This window comes from Amphibalanus amphitrite, unplaced genomic scaffold, assembly GCF_019059575.1.
Source record: "Amphibalanus amphitrite isolate SeventyFive unplaced genomic scaffold, NRLGWU_Aamphi_draft 001413F_arrow, whole genome shotgun sequence".
Lineage (NCBI taxonomy): Eukaryota > Metazoa > Arthropoda > Thecostraca > Balanomorpha > Balanidae > Amphibalanus > Amphibalanus amphitrite.
In genome coordinates, this window is record NW_024882906.1 from 41549 (window position 1) to 63755 (window position 22207).

At 50.9% G+C, this 22207-nt stretch overlaps 2 protein-coding genes across 2 annotated transcripts in view; both read right to left on the reverse strand.

Annotated features, from left to right (window-relative positions):
• Window positions 1–250: 250 nt before the first annotated feature.
• LOC122372886 (uncharacterized protein K02A2.6-like) lies at window positions 251–2425 on the reverse strand. The gene has a single exon (XM_043350551.1). The coding sequence runs from the start codon at window positions 2423–2425 to the stop codon at window positions 251–253; it is 2175 nt and encodes a 724-aa protein (XP_043206486.1).
• A 12789-nt stretch (window positions 2426–15214) lies between these two features.
• Window positions 15215–22207, reverse strand: part of LOC122372887 — a 75927-nt gene continuing 68934 nt past the window's right edge. The window contains exon 9 of the mRNA XM_043350552.1: window positions 15215–15382. Within this exon, the coding sequence (XP_043206487.1) occupies window positions 15318–15382 (65 nt within the window). The 3' untranslated portion in view covers window positions 15215–15317. The remainder of the gene's footprint in view (window positions 15383–22207) is intronic.

The following is a 22207-nucleotide window of genomic DNA, read 5'->3' on the forward strand; positions in this document are numbered from 1 at the left end:
TACGCGCTAGAAAATGACGCAAAGCCTCTCCCGTGAACACCGCCGCGTTATCGCTCACCACCACGCGAGGGACACCGTGCTCCGCAAACGCCATCCGCAACCGCTCAATGGTCGCTTCTGCTGTAGCCGACGGTGTCAGGTACGCTGAGATCCACTTCGAGTGAGCGTCCACGATGACCAGAATCATCATCCCATGGACTGGCCCCGCATAGTCCATGTGCAGGCGGTCCCAGGGCGCATCCGGGTACGGTCACGGACTCTCAGACACTGGAGGTGCCCGCGGCCGGCTCAGCTGACAGGCCTGACAGCTCTCGACCGTCGACTCGATAGCTGCGTCCATGCCTGGCCACCACGCGTGGGCGCGAGCCTTTGCTTTCATGGCCACCACTCCAGGGTGGCCTTCGTGCAGAAGCGAGAGCCACTGCTTCCGAAGGGCCGTGGGCAACACGATTCTATTACCCCACAGGACCACTCCATTTTGAGCACTGAGTTCGAGGCGACGCCGATAGAACGGTTGAAGTTCCTCATCCACTGGCTCCGTCCAACGACCGTTCATCACCGCCTGATATGCGCGCGACAAAACGGGGTCACAGTTCGTGCGTCGACGGATCTGCTCGATGCGGATCATCTGGTCCACCGACTCAAGAAGACAGACAATGTCCCCGGGGTCTAGAACACTAGCAGGGCACACTGCCAGGGGCAGGCGGCTCAGTCCGTCGCTGTGAGCCTGCCGTGCCGAGGGGGCGTACACCAGCTTGTACTGGTACGCTTGCAGCGCGAGTCGCCACCTGGCCACCCTGGGCGATACCATCAGCGGCAGAGGCTTGTCGCTGCTTAGCAGACCCAGGAGAGGTTTGTGGTCCGTCTGCACAGTGAAGTGCCGACCGCACAAGAACTGGTGAAACTTTTTTACTCCAAAGACCACCGCCAGTCCTTCTTTGTCCAGTTGACTGTAGTTGGTTTCTGCTGCTGCCAGGCTCCGCGATGCATACGCCACTGGCCGTTCCATTCCGGAACAGTCCAGTTCGGACAGCACTGCCCCGAGCCCGTAGGGGCTGGCATCCACCGACAGCACGAGCGGCAGGGTCCCGTCATTGTGAGCGAGGCAGGGCGCTTGCACCAGCAGCTGTTTGGTGCGAGCGAACGCCGTGTCCTCCGCCCGACCCCAGCGCCACGGCTGACCCGTCTTCAGGAGGCGGTAGAGCGGCGCCGCCACGGAGGCCAGATTGTTCATGAACTTTGAATAATACATGAGCAGGCCGAGATACGCCTTCAGCTGTTTTACGTTCGCCGGTCGCGGTGCCTCCACGATCGCCGTCACTTTGGCTGCTGTGGGGTGGATGCCGTTACAATCCACCCGGTACCCCAGGTACTCAACTTCCTTGGCCATCCACTGACACTTGCTCGGGTTGAGCCGTAGACCAGCGTCTAGCAGACGCCGCAGCACCGCGTCCACATTGCGCCGGTGCTCCGTATCGTTGCGGCCCGTGATGCACACATCATCGAGGAACACGGCCACGTGCGGCAAGCCGGCCAGCAGCTGCTCCATCATGCGCTGGAACGCCGCTGGAGCTGATGCTATTCCATAGACCAGGCGTGTGGCTGCCATCAGGCCTCGGTGAGTGTTGATAACGGTGTAGCGCTGACTTTGTTCATCCAGGGGCACCAGCAGGTACGCTTCCTTGAGATCCAGGCGCGTGAACTTTTGGCCTCCGGCCAACTTTGTAAGCAGCTCGTCGATTCGAGGGAGCGGATACTGCTCCACCCGTGAGGCTTTGTTAACGGTAAGATCATAGCTACCGCACATACGCACCGAACTCTTCTTTAGCACTGTGACGACCGGCGCTGCCCACTCCGCTGTCTTAACGGGTCGTAGAATTCCCCGTTCGATCTGTTTGTCCAGCTCCGCATTCACCAGCGGTTGCAGCGCAAGAGGGACGGGCCGAGGCTTGTAAAACTTGGGCGAGACCGACGGATCGATATCCAAACTCACAGTCTGCTTGCAGGTGCCACCGTCGTCCTGGAACAGCGCCCTGTACTGCTGCTGCAGATCCCACAGGGGTGCTGCGATACTGAATATGTCGTTCCACGGTAGCCGCAGCTTGGCCAGCCAGTCCCGGCCGAGAAGTGACGGGCCGTCACCCCCAACCACAAGCAAAGTCAGTGTGGTCTGCTGGCCGCCGCACGAGACGTGTGCAGTCAGCTGACCGCGCACCGGCAGTGCATCTCCAGTGTAAGTGGTTAGCGCCACTTGACCCGGCTCCAGAGGGGTGCTCTTCAGCTCTGAGCGCCACACAGATTCGCTGATGATAGTTCGGCTCGCTCCAGTGTCGACTTCGAACACAAGCGGCCTTCCATTGACATCCACCGTCGTCCTGTAGGCAGGAACCCGGTGTGGAGTATTTGTGGCGTTTACTTGATACATGTCGCCATCCGGCTCCGTGTCGTCTGCCAGTACCGTGTGTACCGCTCGGCAGACGTTCCTGAGATGGCCCACTTTGCCACAGCCGTAGCACGTCGCACGCCTATGGGGACACTCCTCGGCCTGGTGACTGCGCCTGCCACAGCGGCTGCACGGTAAACCACCGGCTGAATCACTTGGCAAGCTGCCAGCACTGGCCGCCGTCTCGGCCGGCCGGCGTGTGCGTGTATGAAATGCGCGGGGTCGTCGCCTCAGCCCTCCCGCGGCTGGCCCCGCGGCAGCGGCAGGCGCGACAGCGGAGACTGCGTGCAGCGGGTCCGGGCCGGTCACTGCTGTGCCTGCCAGCGGGGCTGCCGATGAGGCGATATCCTGCAGGTCAGCGGCTGCTGTCTCCATCGCAGTCGCTATCTTGACAGCCAGTTCGAGCGACAGATTGTCACCTTCCTGCAGTAGCCGCTTCAGCATTCCCGGGTTACTTATCCCACACACGAACCGGTCCCGAAGCTGCTCAGTTAGGCGGTCTCCGTAGGCACAGTCTCTGGCAATGCGCCGCAGCTCTGCCAAAAACGCTCCAACTGTTTGTCCGGCTTGCTGCGTGGTACGGTTGAACCGGTACCGTGACACAATTATAGCCGGTCTCGGAGCGAAATGCCGCTGCGCTGCCTCCGCCAACTCTTCGAAAGTTTTCGTGGCTGGCAGATCAGGCGCGAAAATGCTGCGCAGAGTTGAATACACTTTGGGACCACAGACGCTCAGAAACACCGCACGTTTCCTTGTCGCTGACGAGATCGCATTAGCAGTCAAAAACTGCTCAAAACGCTCTAGGTACTCGTTAAAGTCCGATCCGTCGTCGCCGTACTCACCGACGCTCCCGATAAGGGCCGACGCCATGGTGGTTCCACCACCGGTCACAGGCAAGGCGAGAACGGTCTCAGCCTCGTCGCCACTTGATCTGTCCGTAGATCACCACCAGCCCGGCCGGCCTCACAGCCGACAAAACACACCTTTCAGTTCTCAGCTCTATTCCCCCGACTGACCACGCTCACACCCCCCCCCCCCCGGCGCCCCCCAGCGCTGCGTAGACGACCCCGCACAGTTATACATATCAAGGAAGAGAGAGAGAGAGGGGGGAGAGAATCCGCGTTAGATAAGACGCAAATGCAACAAAACACGATTTTGCAAGCTATTTGAATGGAATGTTTGCAACGTACACACTGTTGAAATCACTATCTTTTACATTGAGTTTTGCCTTGGGTAAAGTACAACAAATTGTCGCTACCATGCGTGTCAATCTAACACACACCGGTTCTACTCCCTACATTGATAAAAAGCGGACCCACCACATCTATCGATCACAAACACACTGGTGCTGCCACCTATATCCACCACGACAAGACTAGTGTCCCCACCTATATCAATCCCAAACACACCGGTGCTGTCACCTATATCAATCACGACCAGACTAATGTCCCCCACCTATATCAATCCTAAACACACTGGTGCTGCCACCTACATCAATAACGAGCACACCGGTGCTGCCACCTACCGTCCGTGGCGCCATGCAGCGTCACTCCTTCCAAGATACAGACTGCCTCCTCCATCAGCCTATCCGTTGGTGTCTGATAGAACGCCGCGAGATCCCCTGAAAAAACGGAGATATCGAGACGTCAGATGGCGGCAAGAAGTATCATATGTTGGCAGATACCGTTACGATCACGACTAGTAGCTACTACTGGGGTTAGCTTATTATTCGGTTAGTTTATCCGCATTCAGATTGTTCATGTAGTTCGTTAACCCGCGCCCGGCTGGGGGTCCTGGATTTCCACGCCCTGCTGGGGGGGGTGTTTGAACACCCCCCCTTCTAACTCGGCTCCTGGGCCACGTAGCGATACGCGGAAGGCGGCGTTCGAAAGAGCGTCAAAAATAATGAGGAAATCTTACGGTCAATTTTTTGGTCAGGTCAAAGGTCAGGTCACCAGAGGTCATTGAAGGCAAAATTTCGCCGATTTCCAGGTCGAATGTCGACAATTTCCCAGAAGCCAACGCATAACTCGAGAACCAATAGAGCTACAGCGCCGCGGAAAAGCGCATTCGATAGCCCTATTAACGCCCTTTCTGAGTAATTTTCTCAGATTTGACCTAACGTCAACGGTTTTGGCTGCAGGGGGCAAAAACTGCAAAAATAGCCGATTTTTTCGGAAACAGTTTTTCTGCAATAACTTTTGACCCAAGCCTTGTAAGAGCTTACTTTTACCGGCATCGTGTTCCTCTCGTCAAGACGCATCGAATGAACTATAACTTGACCTTTCAGGTCAACTTGAAAATTTGACCTCAGGTCAAGGTCATGACCTGACCGGAAAGGGTCATGTTGCATATCAGTCGATCCGTATCGTCGAGCTGAACACATCTAATGCATTTTCATCGCTCTAGCATGCCTCTATCAGAAGTTATTTGCGAAAAACTGTTAGATACCATTCGTGACCTAAGATGACCTCAGGGCATAAACAGGGGTCACGGACACCATTTTCATGTTCAGTGTGTTTACACCACTTGTAATTCAGTGTTTGGGAGTGTTTATAATGTCTTTCGTCCAAAAGAGGCGCATTTCAATTTTCTCCCATTGACTTTTAATGGGGAGGTCGCAAAATTGACCTGACCTTAGGTCATCGATATCAAAATTCTGAGATATACATTTTGTACATGCTATTGCTCTTAGCAATCGCTGAAAGTTTCAAAGGGATCGGTCACTCGATGTAGCTATGACAGACATTGAAACTTTTTATGAGGTGAGGTCACTTCAAGTGACCTGGTGACCTGACCTTGAATGACCTTGGTCTGAAATTTTTACAACATGTGTAGAATTGATGTATGATAAGGTGTACCAAAAACGGCGGCGCTCCGCGCCGCCGTTTTTGAGATATTCGCGAAAAACCACAAGGGGGGGGTGTTCAAACACCCCCCCCCAGCAGGGCGCGGGTTAAAAAGCGCTAGCAATCTGTATGAGTTTTGCTGTGCAGGTACCAGTCACTGAAATTTACTCCGTAGCTTTCATATCACTGTCACAAGTTCCCACCTCCAGTACTTCCGTAATACCACAATAAACCGCACCGGCTCAAACTCCCCAATTACCACCTCAAAATCCCCAATTATCGCCTCAAAACCCCCAAACTCCCTCAGCTCACACTTTCTAAACTCTCTCCCACACTCCTCCCCCACTCCCCTCAACTCCCCATACCTGTGAGTCTGACCGCCGCAGCCGCCCCCGTCTCCATGTTCATCGTCCTGTTCCCCGCATCACTTCTCCTCGCCAGCAGCGGCACCACGGCCTTCTCCAGGGGACAGTCGTTGGTCCACCGAGGTCCACGAATAGCCGAGAGGAGCAGCAGGGCGGCGCAGTGTTGTAGAGAGACGTCTTCGGTGTCGGTTTCTGTGGAGAGAGGTGTGTAAAAGAGTGGTTGGAGGCGAGGGGGCGGTGGGTAAGAGATGAGAGCCTTTTAATGGCCCTCTCAGCACTGTTGTTGGCCCTCTAATGACTGATATGGAGTTATGGACCCTCTCAGGCATGATATGGGCCCTCTCAGGTATGGTACGGGGCGGGCCCTCCTAGTCATTGCAACAGTCCTCTCAGTACTGCTGGGGCCCTTCCATAATTGTCATTGACTGACATAACCCTCAGTAATATGTCAGGGTACGGGCCCTCACATAACTTGTGGTGGCCCCTCAGTACTGTTATGGGCCCTGATGTGGGCCCTCTCAGTACTGATATGGGCCCTGTCACGGCTGGTATGGGCCCTTTCAGGCATTTTACAGGCTCTCGCACTCCTTCCAAGGGCCATCTCAGCACCGTTGCGGGCCCTGTCATGACTGGTATGGGCCCTCTCCTTCTCAGGCATAATATGGTACCTCCCAGACCTTGCCTGGGCCCTTTCATATATTGAATGGGCCCTCTCAGACGTGGCATAGGGGAGAGCGGGGCCAGTTGAACCACTTTTTATATGTTGACATGCACAGCGAGCTCTAGTTGTCATATCGAAAAATGCACAATACCATGAAAAAATATGCTCTTTTGGCTTTATTTTAAGATATGTAAAGTTATGTTTCAAACATATTTTGCTGCCAAACGCATGCTTATAAAACAGCTCTACGCCCGTTTCAAATGACCCCGATGCGAGGGTCAATTGAACCAGCCCATGGGGTCAATTGCACCTATCCTCAACAATGGGATGTTTTCCTCTTTAAGGCAACTTTCTTAAGGAGATATTCAGGGGCGGTTCTCCCATATAGGCAAGGTAGGCAGTGCCTACGTCATTTGTCGTCTCCCCTGCGTCTACACCCTCACTAGACTGTGGCTTTTGATTGTTTGATTGCTTTTGTTTAAGATCTTTTTCTCTTCGTTTTTCAAAATGGGTTGAAACGAAAGAGAATTGCCCAAACTTTTCAAAAAACGTCAAACAAAGATCGTATTATAACAACAACTTGACAAAAACCTTTGCCTAATTGTGCCTACCTCGTCCTACTAGATTATCGACTATTGCCATGTTGAGGCTATTGAGCCTTTTGGTAGAAAAAGTTTAGATGGTCGGCACATCGACTAGGTGCTACCTTCTAACTTTCAAACTTGACTTTTTATTAAGTCCATTTATTATAAAATAAAACACATTTTACGTTATCAATTTTTTATCATTAGTTCATGGTACCTAGCGTTGTTATGCCTGTTGTGTTATTCTATTGTTTCTTAAAAAATTATATTGGACAAACTAGACTCCTACTGGGAGACTAGCTTGTCTCTGGCGGCAGACGTGTAAGCTCTAGTTTAGTTAATGGTTGCTGTAGATAACGCTGCTGTCGCTGCTTGACGCATCCCGACTGAGCAATAAGACTGTCTTTTCCCCCTTTTATCTATTCCGTATTCAGCTTTTCTGCCTTACCTACCAAGTGCCTACCTACTTTCAATAGGTCAGCGCCGCCCCTGGAGATATTTTGTCCGGTTTACTTTTCCAAATGCTACATTCAATAGGTCGTTGGAAAGCTAAAAGTGCAAAGTTCCTCATAATAGGTGACATAAAGTACATAGACTATGGTAAAATGGGCGGATGAGGAAAATGAGAAATATCTCAGGCTATAGTGTGCTTTCAAGCAAAAGGCTGGAGAAAAAGGGGTCACAAATTGAGCTCTATTAAACTACTATTTCAGTTTAAAAGCTCATTTCAAAGGTGGACTATTTCCTTTAATGTTTACAGCCCCTGAACAATAACCATTGCAAAATGCAAATGTCACCGGGGTCCATTGAAACGGATTGTGGCCCTGTTTCAACTGACCCTAAGAGAAGCGTTTCAATTGACCCCATCCGCTCCCGCCACCTCGCACGCGCCGTAAAGCACATGTCAAACGAGCTGGAGGGACGGCATCATGCTGAATGAAGGGCCAAATAAGGTGTTATTCCGGAGCCAGGAGTTCTTCTTTCAGCAAACAAAGATATATGAGATATCACAAAATATTCATAAAAACGATTTCTCCCAAACGCCCCTCAAAAACACAAAAACAAGTGTCAAATCAAAATTACCGTCCGTTTGCCGCCCAAACGCCGTTGACAAAGGAAGTGGTCGAGCGCGGATGCGCAGTGGTGTCGGCAACGCCATATGTTGCATACTGTTGAAAATAAAGCCATGTTTCATCTGACCCCGTGTTTCAACTGGCCCCGCTCTCCCCTATGCCCTCTTTGGCCCGGGCCCTTTCTACAGCCTGGGAAGATAGGACAGAGCCACAATCACCCAATATACAAAATAAATGATTTTCTTTCACCTTTTTTTGCTAAATTGGTTTAGTAAATTGCTAAATTGCTAAATTGGTTTGGTATTGGTAAATTGGTTTTGCTAATTTTCCAAAAACATGGGACAAAGCACGTAAGTTTTATCTTGGCGGCGGCACCTTGAGAAGGCCCCCTTTGGCTTGATTCCCCACTCCTGAAGTCATTTCTACAGCTCTGCCCAGAAGTCTTCTTTCTGCACAGCCAGAGAGTATTCCGTCCATACCTGACTTGCTGGCTGAAAGAGGGCCCCAGTGTTCAGAGTTGGGGGGGGCGGCTGCCCCCCCCCCTGTGGCGCCGTCCCTGCCAATGTACATACATACGCTCCATTCTTGAGTACGCTAGTGTGGTATGGGGAAGAGCTGCAGAGTTGCACATGACTCGGATAGAGCGCGTACAGCATAAGTTTTTAATATGGTTATCTGGTAGGTGTGGTGTCCGGGGCGTGTCTTTCGAGTACGATGTTCTGCTCAAATACCATCACATGTCACCCCTCAAGGTACGGCGTCAGCAGCATGATATTATGTTCATCTGCAATGTTCACCGTAATGCTGTTGACTCATCGTATCTGCTGGAGTGTTTCCCGCTGGCCGTGCCGCATCGCCCCCTGCGAAAAAAGGGTTCTCTTCCATGTACCGTACGCACGGGTGAACACAGTGATGAACAGTCCATTCTGTCGTATGCCAAAACTCTGCAATGGCTTCTTGGACAGCAACCGTGAGATAGACGTGTGGACGAGCAGCGCTGCGTCTTTTTGAAGTCTCATGTAATTGCCCATGTTCGTAAGTAAACACTGCTATGATTTGTTTGTATGTATATGCGTATTTATCTTTGTGTCGGCATATGTAATGTATTTTTAACATTCGACTCCATCTGTAATTGGGCCTTCTATGCCCGTTGATGATGCCCTCAATAAACTGAACTAAACTAAGCCCCAGGTCAATATTTCAGGAGGGTTTAGGGGGTATATGAATGTAAAAGTTTGCTAAAACACGTGAAAGGTTTTTGGCTGATAACTTTTGGTCTAGTACCTAAAGGTAGAGCAAAAATAAAGGCAACAGCGAACTCAGCACGTCTATCCGCATTCCGCATTGATTCTTTTTTTTTACCAGTTAAGGGGAACTTAAAAGCTCACTGATAATTAGGTGAACTTAGATTGAGTTCATAAGTTCACACGCTCATCAAAGTGCATCATATTGCATATCATTCGACTCGGCTGATTACAAGGAACATAATAACACCATTTTTGAAGCTCTAGCCTTATTGTGAGTCAATTTATGAGCGAAAAAAAAAACGTAGCTTGACCCCATCTGCCCTCATTTGCCCCGACTCTAGCGTGAAGCTCTAGCCTTGTTGTGAGTCAAGTTATTAGCAAAAAAAAAACGTAGTTTTACCCCATCTGACTTCAGCTGACCCGACTCTAGCGTGGCCGTAGCATAACCTGCGCACCGACGGGGGGGGGGGCGAATATACGCCCCCCTGAGGTTTTTCGCGAATAGCGGGAAAACCGCGGCGCTACGCGCCGCGAAATTTGGTACGACTATTCTCTCATCAATTTTACACATGGTGTGCAAGTTTGAACCTCCTATCTTTTAAGGTCAGGTCACCAGGTGGCAGGTCACTTTGAATGACCCAACCTCAAGTCACTTTTTGCAACTTTGCCACCGTACCAGAGCTATAGTAGATGTCGGAGGCCTTTGAAAGTCACAGGATGTTATAAGGTCATTAGTAGCTACAATTTGTATATCTCGGAATTTTGATTTCGGTGACCTAAGGTCAGGTCAATTTCGCGACCTCCCCATTATAAGTCAATGGGGGAAATATCTACATGTATGTACTCCCTGTTTTTACCACTAAAACGGGTCGGAATGGCCCCATAAACCATACATGACCTCATATACGATCAACCTTCACTACCTTGAGGTCTGTTTTGCTGTTGGACGGCTGCAAGGTCACGTGACGTCATCAAAGGTCACCAGCGTTTTTTTTTTGACAATAACTCCGTACAGGAACAAGATACAGCCGCGCGGATGGTCTCATTGTGTTCAGCTCGTCCAGGCGCATCGAATGATATACATGATGACCTCGAGGTCACGTGACCTGAGGTCAACCTTTGACCTTGACCTTTCGAGGTCAACATATACATTATTCGATGCGAATTGACGAGAGGATCACGATTCTGCCCTTAGTTTGTTCCTATATTGACTATTTCGAAAGTTATTCGAGAAAAACTCTCCATACCTAGCGCCGCCATTTTGACTTTTTTGACCCCTGTGACGTCATCTTTGACCTGACCTGAAAATGACCTCTGTAAAAATTGTAGACCTTGTCCGTGCGTATTCCTTGCCGTTTACCGCTTGTCGCTATCTTGCTTCGTTCTCGAGATCTCAGGGGGGGCGGTCATCCGCCCCCCCCCCCCCCCCGTCGGTACGAAGTTGGCGCAGACCCCCGTCGGTGCGCGGGATAAGAACACCAGGTTAGTCACGCATTGCTATAAATCTTTAAAGTAAAGCACCAATTAAAACGTTGAAATTTATTTTACTAATCTATTTTAATTTAATCTATTTAAAAATGTTGCATTTATCTCATATTTTTTGCAATTTGACCCATTCGGTTAAATTTTCTTAAAATTTGTCATGACCTCTAGATGTCCTCAGGCACAGACTTCTCTATATATGGACTGTGCGCTGATCTGAGGAAATCAGCATTGGAGGCCCAAATTTCTGAAGCCGTAATATGAGCCTATGCGTTGTAACACACCACCTATTCACTTTCACCGTTGTCGGGTTTAATTTCAAGTATTTTTTTCTTGTTCTTGTAATATCTACTGCTCATCTCAAGAATAAGAAAGGCTTTTGGTCAATATGAATGCATGTATTGGCGCATCATTTCCCGTTCAGCGACACCCATCGATGCCTTCATGTCTACATAGTTCATCTCACATTGCACCAGTGGGCTTAAAAAAAAAAACAGTGGTCACCAGTGGCGTTAGTCTACAGGCGGGCGCCAGTGAGGGCCGGGCAGCGGAGCAGCACGTGCTCCGACACGTCCGCTTCCTCCCGGAATAGGGCGCAGAGCGCCGCGTGGCACCGCTTGTCAGGGCACTGCAGGCACACCGTGGAGGGCAGATGGCCGATCCGGTGCAGATACTGGAGCAAACGGCCCCAGTGGCCCGCCATCATCTGGTGCACCGAAACGGCGGCCTCTCGGTCCTCTCCGGGGATGGGGAGCGGCAGGGTACTCCCGAAGATCGTCTTGAAGAAGGATTCGGGCCAGTTGTCGCGCCACTGACGAGTGGCTGCCCGACCGACGTGTCAACGAGCGGGTGTCCGAGGGCAAAGCGTCCTGAAGCAGGGCAGCCGCTTGTTTGGCCAGTTCGTCCGCGCGCGCACGTCCATTACCCTCGATCCCGCAGTGGGTGGGAACCCACTGCAGTGTCACCTCACGGCGCCCGACGATATCCAGCAGCGTCGTCCATATTTCCGCGCCGAGAGTGAAGGTCTGGCCGGCCGTTCCTGCGCTGAGTAGGCTCAGGGCGGCTCTCGAATCAGAGCACGCCACGAGCGGGTGAGGGACGACTCGTCCCGGACCCTCTCCAGTGCCGCCCGCAGGGCGAAGAGCTCTGCGCGGGTGGTAGAGCACAAATCTCCCGCTGCCACCCTGACCTCGACGGTCACCCAAAGGCGGTGAAGATGACGGCGCCGCCTCCTCCTCGCCTGACCTCGGCGTCTGCGGAGCCGTCCGACCAGATCCAGGTGGCCCGGGCTGGGAGCGTCGCCAGGTGTTCCCGAGCGGTCTCTCGTCGAACCTAGTTGAAGGCGTCCCGTCGACCGCCGGGACCGACGTCCAGCTTGGAGACGACCGGGCGCTGGGCTGTGTTCATGGGAGGAGAGGAGCCTCCAAGCGCGATTCCACCTCCATCCCCGCGGCGCCCGCCTCGAGCAACGCTGACCGTCCCTGCAGACGCCAGCCGGTGGTGGATCGAAGGCGCGTGGGTGGATCAGCCTCCGCGGCGACACGCAGCGGGTCGCTCCGCGGCAGGGCGGCTCCGCGGTATGCTCGGCCAGCGTCTTCCTGGTAGACCAGACGGATGGGATGCCTGCCTCGGCCAGTAGTGCGTCCCTGGGGTAGACCGCGGGCAACCGGTCACCACCCGGGCGGCCGCCAGCAGCTCGCGCTCCGCCAGCTGGACATGAGATGGGGACGCTACAGCCAGACCCAGGCCCCTCCGCATATTCGAGGACTCCTCGAACGTAACCGTTCGCGACGGTTCGGAGCTGCGCCTCGCGGAGGCCCCACGTCCGGCCGGTCATCCTCCGCAGCTCCGTGTGAACGGCACGCAGGTCACCGGTGGCACTAGCCTACATCTCTTGAAGGTGACCTTCGACCGACTTATACACTTCAAGGACCACTGCGACTCTCCCCACGTAAGCTGGATTGGTCACAGCTCTGACCTGACTGGCCACAAATCGCGAAGTTGCGAATCGCGATTGGGAGTTGTTCCTTTTCACATTCAATGCTGGTCAAGTGAAGTCTTTGTATCTCATTTCAGCGAGCTTTCTTTTCGGAATTGAGTTAGGCACTAGGTATTTTAGGAAGCATGCTGAATTTGGCGCCGTCAATAACGGCCCGTTTTTCTTCTTGCTGTCAGTCTTACAGAAGTCAATGTTTGTAAAATGTAACTTGCAAAAGCGATTGTCCTGAGTCCTCAGCGTGATTTCTTGCCCCGATTGATGGTTTCTCCTGGTAACATTTCTTTCTTTTTATTTATACGGGAGGCTAAAAAGTTGCCTTTTTGCTAGTAGGTCGTTTGAAGTCTTTTTGTCTGGTTCGATATCTGGAATGACATCTTCGCACCAGACACTTTCCGGTCCGGTCGTGAAAGTGCTGAAGTAGTAAATTATAATTTTTCTTTTCATTATTCTTAATCTTGACCGTTTTTTCTTCCATTATTCTTGAATGCTATGTTGTCTCTTTATCATTTGATTCATTTGATTCTTCATCATTATTGCTCACAGCTATTTTCAAACCAACGTAAATGACTCGGTCAGATGGTATTTATCGCCTTGGATCAGATTGGGATCAGACAAATTAAAATTAACAACCAACATTCAAAAGCGAGAAAACGGGTGCAAAGTACGGCTGCGTTTGTGAAGCAAATACCTCTAACGTGAACAGATGGTTAACTGAGCGAGAAAACATGTCCGCATTTATATTCATTTACTCATTATTTATTCAACATGCAATGAAATATCTTAATCCGCGAAGTAGATAAAAGTATGGGTTACCTTACATTCAAATTTCAAAATATTTCGACGCCTTTTTGATGATAAAAAGATTCATAAAAGTGCACTGATTTTTGGGCCTCCAATGCTGATTTCCTCGGATCAGCGCACAGTCCATATATAGAGAAGTCTGTGCCTCAGGTCAACCGAACTTGAAAAACCATGATGCATGTTATGGCGCTCGGTGAGCTTAGCATGTCCTGCAAGTTGGAATCAGATCGGTGCACAACTCTAGATTTCAATAAGAATAGTGTAATTTTAGTCCCAATTTGACAGTGTATCGGTTTTTGTGACATGGTGACCTGGCCTGAGGTCACTGTTAAACCTGAAATTGTCAGTGAAGATGCCAAAAGGTTGCCCCGGAGAGCGAGCCCTCTTGACACTATTAACGAGAAACCTTACGGGGTTAAACCCAGGCGAGGGTTAAACCAAATCCAACAATTCCCGCCTCTGCGGGGGTACTAACAGAAGGAAACTGGAAAAAGTTTGAATTCTTACTGTGCGAGAAGTTTTCAAGCGAAAACAACAAAAATCGTTTGACCGTGCCTTTATTTTGCTGTGGTCATGCTCGGCCTAGTGGATCTGCGACATTGGACGTTGAGAAATGTTACCTAACTATGTTACCTATGTTGCCTATGTATGTACAGCCCTCAGCAGAATGCGTGGTGGGTATTCTTTTTTCGTTAATACCGATTACCGATAATAACTCAAAGGCTATGTTATCAATCCGTCGCAACTCACTGCAAATAGATGCGCCATGTTCCACTCCTTCGATTGGGTCTATCGCCAAACAAAGTATGCGCATTGTGTGGCAACAAAATGCAAAAGTTTGTTTTGGGGGCAAATATTAACTTTTGGGTTTTGTTTCCAAAATGGATGAGAAATGAGTACGATGATTATGCCAATCTAAGGTGCGGAGTCTCGCGCGTCTTGCTGTTACGATTTCCGAGTGATCGATTGCATAGTATTCGCGTTATTCTCGGTTTTGTCGAAAAAAGAATACCTACCACGCAGTTTGCAGAGGGCTGTACCTATGTTACTTGAGAAAAAAAAATCCCGCTTTTGCTGTCCCACTAGCCCGCCCTACGTCATAGAAAAGGCATGACGTCATCAGGGGACCAGCTGAACCTACCTCCCTGGTATTGGAGCCCCCAGTATCTCCCGGCTACACCAAAACACATACTGTCGGTGTTTGTGACGTCACACATACACCCGGTCCCGGTGTAACGGCGTCTCCAAAGTCGCTGACGGACTACCGCCGACAACACACCGCGGCAGAGACGGACACCGTGATTAACAGCCGTGTATTTCACACTCGGTCGTGACTCGCCACCAAACAGAGTCACTGTGAGTCACGACTCAGCTGAACAACGGGAGTACACACGTGACGTCACGATCACAAAGGCTCTCTCCGACGGCTGGACGGAAATACAGGCCGTGGAATTGTCTCGATTAGTGAACAAGCCGGCCATATAACGCAGAACTATCAACGTAAGCTACATGTGTGCTCTAGATAACCCTGACCGAGGACCTACCATGGTGACACAAAACCCCGCGCTAGAACGTACAAAACCACAAACCTCTGTGCTTGAACATGTCACATAAGCATGCTATCTATGGTATGCCCTTTCCGTGGTGTTTCCTGGTCTCGAATGCAGCGGTAAAATGGCCGTGTTTCAGGCTAGGCAAGAATAAGATGACTCAAAGTGCTGCGCTGCCGACGGGAGACGGTGCTGCCATCTGTTGTCGGAATGTGACACCACCACCGGCACGGCAGCCGGCGAGGCACCGGCCAGATGGGGGTTTAGTCGACGTACATCACGGAGACGTGGCCGTCGGGCGGTTTGCTAAGCTGTCCCTGTACAGCCCCTGAAAGGAGAGCAGGTCTGGTTACACACAACGCCCGATAGTGACGTCATAGACAACCAGTTCAGACTGATGACGTGACGTCACCTTGGGAGTCAGTCACTGCCAATGAGCCATTAGAGTGACGTCATAAACAGCTAATGCAGAATGGTGTGACGTCAATCACATAAACCATGGTACCATGCTGGCTGATTGTGTTCATGATAAACCAATCAGTGCAAATGCATTCAAAGCATATTAAACCGCTTGTCAGTGACGTCACAAAGAACTAGCCCATGCTGATGGTATGACGCCATAGGGAAAGATGCACTGATAATATATTAACCCTCGCCCGTATTGGTGTTTTTCCAGCCGCGAACGTATGAGGGGGGGGGGGTCCGTTGGACCCCCCCCCTTGCCGTTTCGCCCCTGATCGAGCTAGAGCTTCACGGAAAAAACGAGCGTGTTGCCCGTGACGAGAGGAAGCCGATGATACCTAATTTTAAGGTCCTAGGTCATTGGTTGACCTTGCAGGTCAGGTCAATGACCCAAAAGTCGGGAAAATCGGGACCTGTTAGAACGTCGTAAAGCGTGGCTGCTGAGGGGTTTTTCGGGGCGCTGATCACGAATATCATGTTAGTTTTGATCACAGATGATGTCTTTATGCATTTAGTCCAGGTCGGGTCAGGTCAGGTCAGGTCAACCAGTGGGGGTCCTGCCGGGTATTCCTAGTAGGTGTCAACCGCCTCTGACAGCTTCGTAACATGTTACGAAGGTACCAAAACTACTTCGTAAACGTTCATATGGTTGCTAAATTCGAATTCAGCTCCAAAAACTGGCCTAGAAACATGTAAAACTCGAAAAAGTGAACCGAGGTCACCAAAGGTCAATGACCTGACCTGACCTTCAGGTGACCTTGACACCCACCCTAATGCATGGGGGTAACATCATATCACATGTCTGAACGCTTGAAATCACGAAAAGACTGCAAACGCGCGGCTAATGCGGGCCGACATACGCCGAATCGCGATTCCGGCCAAACATGGTCTCGAAAAGTAGGTCACAGGTCAAAGGTCATTGGGGTCAGGGTCATGAAATTTTCAGGGTAGGTGTAAAATTGATTAACGCGAAGGTACTGAAAGTTTCGTCGCGATCGGCCGCTTTTTAGGCAAGTTATTTGCGAAAAACCATGGGGGGGTCCGTTCGACCCCCCCCCCCCCCCCCCTATACGGGCGAGGGTTAATACATAGGCCCCGCCACCAGGGGGGGGGGGTGTGGACGGGGGACGTGTCCCCCATTGTTTTACATTTTTAACATTATGCCTATGGGTGCTGCATGGAAAGAATCTACTTCAAACGGCCTTCGTCCCCCCCCCCCCCCCCTCCAACCATCGGGTCGTGACGGAGCCCTTATATTGATATGTACCGCTAGTAAGTGACGTCATATCTCACGACTGATGTCTGATAAGGCATCGTGTCATGTCTGTGGCATGTGTGACGTCATACCAGTGCTAGTGAAGCTCAGTGCTAGTGACGTTTAGTGATAGTGACGTCTAGTGCTAGTGACATCTATTTCTAGTAGCTTCTAGTGCTGGTGCTAGTGTCCGAGAGGCCGGTGGCGCCGGGTCGGCTGGTGAGGGTGGTCAGTGGCGCCGTCACTCACTGGGGACATAGAGACTGATGGTACGGCACTGGCGTCTGTCAGTGTAGCCCAGGTTTGTCTTCAGCAGGGCAGTCAGGACGGCCTGGCAGTTTACTGCTGAGGAGGTTAGGCACAGGCACTCCAGCTTCCTGCAGGTCACTGCCATCCTGAACAGAACAGAACAGAACAAAACGGGTCAGCCTGCGAGACACAGTGACACACAGTGGCACCAGCGGTCAGCTCCACACTTCATGGCACGACACTGACAATAGCCAAACAAGACCAAAGGAATCATTTGTGGATCGACATCGTACGACCCACACAGGAGAGCGCGGATGTGAATACTGCTAGATGAAATGTCCAGACTGGGATAGTGCGACTCGCAAATGGTCAATGTATGTATGTATGTATGTATGTATGTATGTATGTATGTATGTATGTATGTATGTATGTATGTACGTATGTATGTATGTATGTATGTATGTATGTATGTATGTATGTATGTATGTATGTATGTATGTATGTATGTATGTATGTATGTATGTATGTATTTATGTATCTATGTCTGTCTGTCTGTCTGTCTGTCTGTCTGACTCGGTTTACACACCGACTGACCTGCTGACCGCTGCCACCTCTGACTCGGTCAGGGTAGGGATGTCTGTGAGGGGCCGCGGGTCTGTGAGATGCAGTTCATACAGCCCAGAGCAGCCGTGGAGGGCGGCCAGTGTGGTTTCCGAAGTGGCACCGACCACGCCAAGTTTGACCAACTGCAAGCTGGTGAGGGAAGCCAGAAGACGTGCCAGTGCTCCCGGTGTCACGGACGGTGACCCTGTTGAACACACAGACACACAGAGTACAGTCTATAGACTTACAAACACGGTGGGTCAGGTCAAATAGCAAAAAGTAAAATAGAACACGCAAGGCCAAAGAAAACGGTAAGAGTGACTTTGGTGAATATTGATAAGTAGGTGAACAAAACACGTACATAACAATTTACAGACAACAGATACAAATCGTATGTACGGTCATGTAAATGATTACGGAGCGAGCGAAGCGAGCGGAGTCTCATACTGAATTAAGGGAAAATCCTGAGTATGGGGACGCTTTTCTAAAGCTAATATCTTAGGAACGGGACATCCGATTGACAAGCGGTCTTCTTTACTGAATGTCACTTGGACGTAAAAGTTCTGTGGTGTGATGGCCACCATGCGTTCTTGCCAACCACCGCACGTGGCGCGTGGTAAAGTTGGACATTTTTTCAGAACCCCCAAAATTGCAACCTCAATCACGGCACAACGGTTGGGCCGATTGAATTGAAACTCGGTACACAGTTAGGTCTCCATCAGATAATTCATCTGCATGTGTTAAGGTTGGGGTGCTACAGCACGTGCGCACGTGCAGGGGGCGCTCCCAGATCTCGAGAACGGCTGGGCCGATTGCGCTCAAATTTGGTACACGGTTGGGGACCAGTTAGTAGGGTGCCGTGCAAAAGTCAGTTTGGACCCCGCTTGCACGTGCGCACGTGCAGTGTGCCGCTTCCAGATCTCGAGAACGGCTAGGCCGATTGCGCTGAAATTTGGCACATCGCTAAAGACCGGTTAGTAGGGTGCAGTGCACAAGTTAGTTGGAGGTACCCCCTCGCAATTTCGCACGTGCAAGGCCCATCCTCTCGCTCGCTCCGTTGGTCGCCCAAAAGGCGTTTTACTGGTAGATTGAAGAGGAGGTAATAGCACATACATAAAGCAGGAGACGATGGCTCCGGCATATTTATGTTGCCATAGGCATTATCGTTCAACAAGACCTGACATACAGTGGCTCTGGTATACAAATTATGAAGTTGAGGTTTACATATGACATATAACAGGCAAAGCTGAGCATCATGCCTTGATGTGGTGTGTCTTCAATGGACTGTGTCTGTCCGTGCTGCCGCTGCTCACCAAGTATGACTAGCTTGGTAACTTGGTAATCGGGTTGTCGGTTCGACAGAACGCTCAGCTGGTCCAGCAGTTTGTCGGTTGCTAGCTGTACACCGACACTCAGATTACAACGATCAAAGCTCACTGGTGACCGAGTCATTCCCGACCCTGTGGAGAGAAACATGAACACAGATGAGTCAGTACATAGTCATACATCCAACAGGAACAGAGTGAGTGTCCAACGCAGCAGCAATCAGTATCCAATACGGTAACAGAGTCAGCATCCAACACTGGTATAAAGTCCGTATCCAACACAGGAGCAGGCAGTACCCAACATGTTCTTACATAATTACTGTTTGGCTTCATAAATAATGTCAGTTGTTTTTTTACTACACATAACAGCATATGCAGTCTGAGCTGTTATCTATAGGTCCTAATAGCAAACAGTAAAATGTTCTAACAGTTCGGGGATTTAAAGCATGGAGACCTGGAACAGGGACATCTTAAGACTTATAGAACCCAAACAGCAAATAAATAGTCAGTATAAAAAGTCAGGAAGACTGTAATTGGCTCCGTGCAGCGGCCCGCAGTCGCGACTTTGTTCCAAGTCCAACACGGATGTCATCAGGTACCGCACGGCACTCTTGACTGCCGCCCTACACCGGAACTCGCATGCGGGTTGCGAGTTTTTGGGTTTTCGGGTTTCCTCAAAATCAAATAATGCAAACTCAGCTGAGTGACCCACACTACCATCGAACAAGGGAGTATGCATGTTTTTAGCTTGCGAGCCACCTTGCATCGCATTCCAAAAGTTGATTTTGAGTCAACTTTCGATTTTCCTCGCTGCGAGGTCTGCGAGTTCTGCGAGGTTTGCAGGGTTTTCGTTGAATTCGAATTTAGGTTCGTTGTGCTGGTTTTGCGCCTATATGTAATTTTCTGAAAGTGTACCGGCTTCACTGCATTCATGAAGTTACCATAAGGGAACGGTCTAATCACTCTATGAATTAGTATTATGCCCGCAAACTCAAAACCCGCAAACTCGCAACCCGCATGCGAGGTCCGGTGTGGGGCGGCCATTACCAGTGATGTCCAGTCTCTTCAGCGACTTGGGTAGCAGCCACAGCCACTTGCCGGTGCTGTTCACGGGTAGGCTCAGATTTAGTGTCTTCAGAGCCTTCAGTGGCTCCAGCAGCGCCTCCAGCTGGCAGTCACCGATGCCGGCCGGCAGCGTCAGCTCACGCAGACTGGAGGCGTTGGCACGCGCCAGCCGACGCAGGGCAGAGACTCTCAGCTTGAAGCCGCGCAGGTCGGCTGTCTGCAGGGCGTGGCAACTGTCCGCTGGAATACAGCATCACCGTCAGTGAGCTAGCGATCAAACGGACAGGTCATAGGATACATGGAATACAACAACACTGTGCGTAAAGTAATAATCACATAGACATTGGACAGGTCACGTGATAATTAGTCATCAGATCATGTAAAGTGTGTTCCATAATCCATTACAGGACTTACCGACCAGTCGGATGTCGGTGCCCTTTTCAGTGGTCGGCGCCTTCAGTGATGTCATTTTCGGCTGGTCTTTTGCCCGTATCACGAGCTCCAGATTCGTCAGTGTTAAAGTGTTAAACCCCCGAGCTGACCGGTCGGCGAGCTTCCGCCGACAGTCGTCGAGGATGCCGTCGACGGCGGACCGCCAGCTCCGACAGACTGTCGACACCGACGGAAAATAAATGAAAAAAGAGCATGTGTCACCGTCCAGCATCAGCGTCGGTGGTCATTTTAAAGTTGTTTTGTTGGGTTAGGCCCTTTCGGTCTGACAAGACCATTGCAGAGCTGGATGGATGATAGGAATTAGGGGGAGATATTGGTCTGGGCAGACACCCTCGAGAGGCGCTGGGGCTGAGCCAGTCCGAATGGACGGGCCACCCATACCCCAAGTTACTCACTGCACCCGGCTACGGGTGTGCTCCCCATGGGAGCAACGGTGCCGCGTCAAGGGAGCAGCCCGCTTGGGAGTTGTCTGTCCACCCCGGAGCGAGGGTTGCGGCGTGGGGGAAAATAATTTTAACATCCTGACCCTGAGTATGGAAACGACGGACGGGTGAGGGCAGCGTACATACATATTTCATCTCTAGACCAGAATATATCGGCTGATGGGACTCCTGAAACCATTGGATCTACGAGTACTGGGTACTGGGTATAAATCCCACGTAACTACATTTCCATAGGCTGAGGAAGAAGAGTCACGTCTGCTCGAATCGCCTTGTGAAACACAAGATCGGTATTTAGAGGCTTACCTCGTCTGGCGCGGAACATCTCCAAGCAGTCCATCTTTCTCAGCACCATCTTTAGGAGTTCAGTGTCCAGGACATTTATGTTTGTCTCACTGGGATCGGTTTTATTCAGGTCCCCGCCCGCCGGCGCCGTCTGGGTCGTGACGTCATCAGACTTGATGACGTCACTCTTGCTGTGAGCGTCGTCCGGCGGAGTGGTCACGTCCTCACCGTCACTGGAGGAAGAGAGAGTAGTAAAGTAATCTTGGAAGAGATGACGTCAACGTGACGTCAGATGACGACTTCTGATTGATCAGCTATCTCTACACACATCCAGCGTCAGATCCTTCCATCAGTCAGACCCCAAGACCACCACTGAGGCGAAGCACTTCACTTGCAGTAGTGACCCCTTCCTCCTCGTATGATTTTTACTTCCTCCCACACCAGTGCTATTTCTTACCCCTCCTGACGGGTGCATGTCTGCTCTTGCTGAAGGTTGTTTGTCTCTTGTTGGAGGTTGCTTGTCTCCTCTTGCTGAAGGCTTCTTGTCTCTTTTTGCTGAAGGTTGCTTGTCTCTTCTTGCTGGTGACCGTTTGCATCCTGTTCTTGAATGTTGCAGGTAGCCTTTATCAGAGGGTCGCATTTCTCCTCGGGTGGGCAGACCTTCTGCTCCAGCCTACCGATGGCCTTCCAAATGTCTTCCTCTATGGTTTGTCGGGCAGAGCGCTCTTCAATCAGCGCCTGCTCCAGTCGGTTCACCTTCCCTTGAAGTTGTTGTATATCCATCTCTGAAACAGGTGGACAATGATCTGATGATCTCCTTATTTATTGACCAAAAGGGACTGGACTAGCTTACTAACTTGCATAACTATAAACGTTGGGATCAGCAGAGCCTGAGGAATGCAAATGTTAGCAATAACAAAAGCAAGCATTCTATTCAATTTTCAAAACCATGATAACAGTATTTTGACCAGCTCCTTGGAGGCAGCCTGTGCCGCAATGCCACCGCCGGCGGCTGT

Bases quoted from the DNA above. Each gene is read 5' to 3' on its own strand.
- LOC122372886 (XM_043350551.1), bottom strand. From the start codon at position 2,425: ATGTATCAAGTAAACGCCACAAATACTCCACACCGGGTTCCTGCCTAC.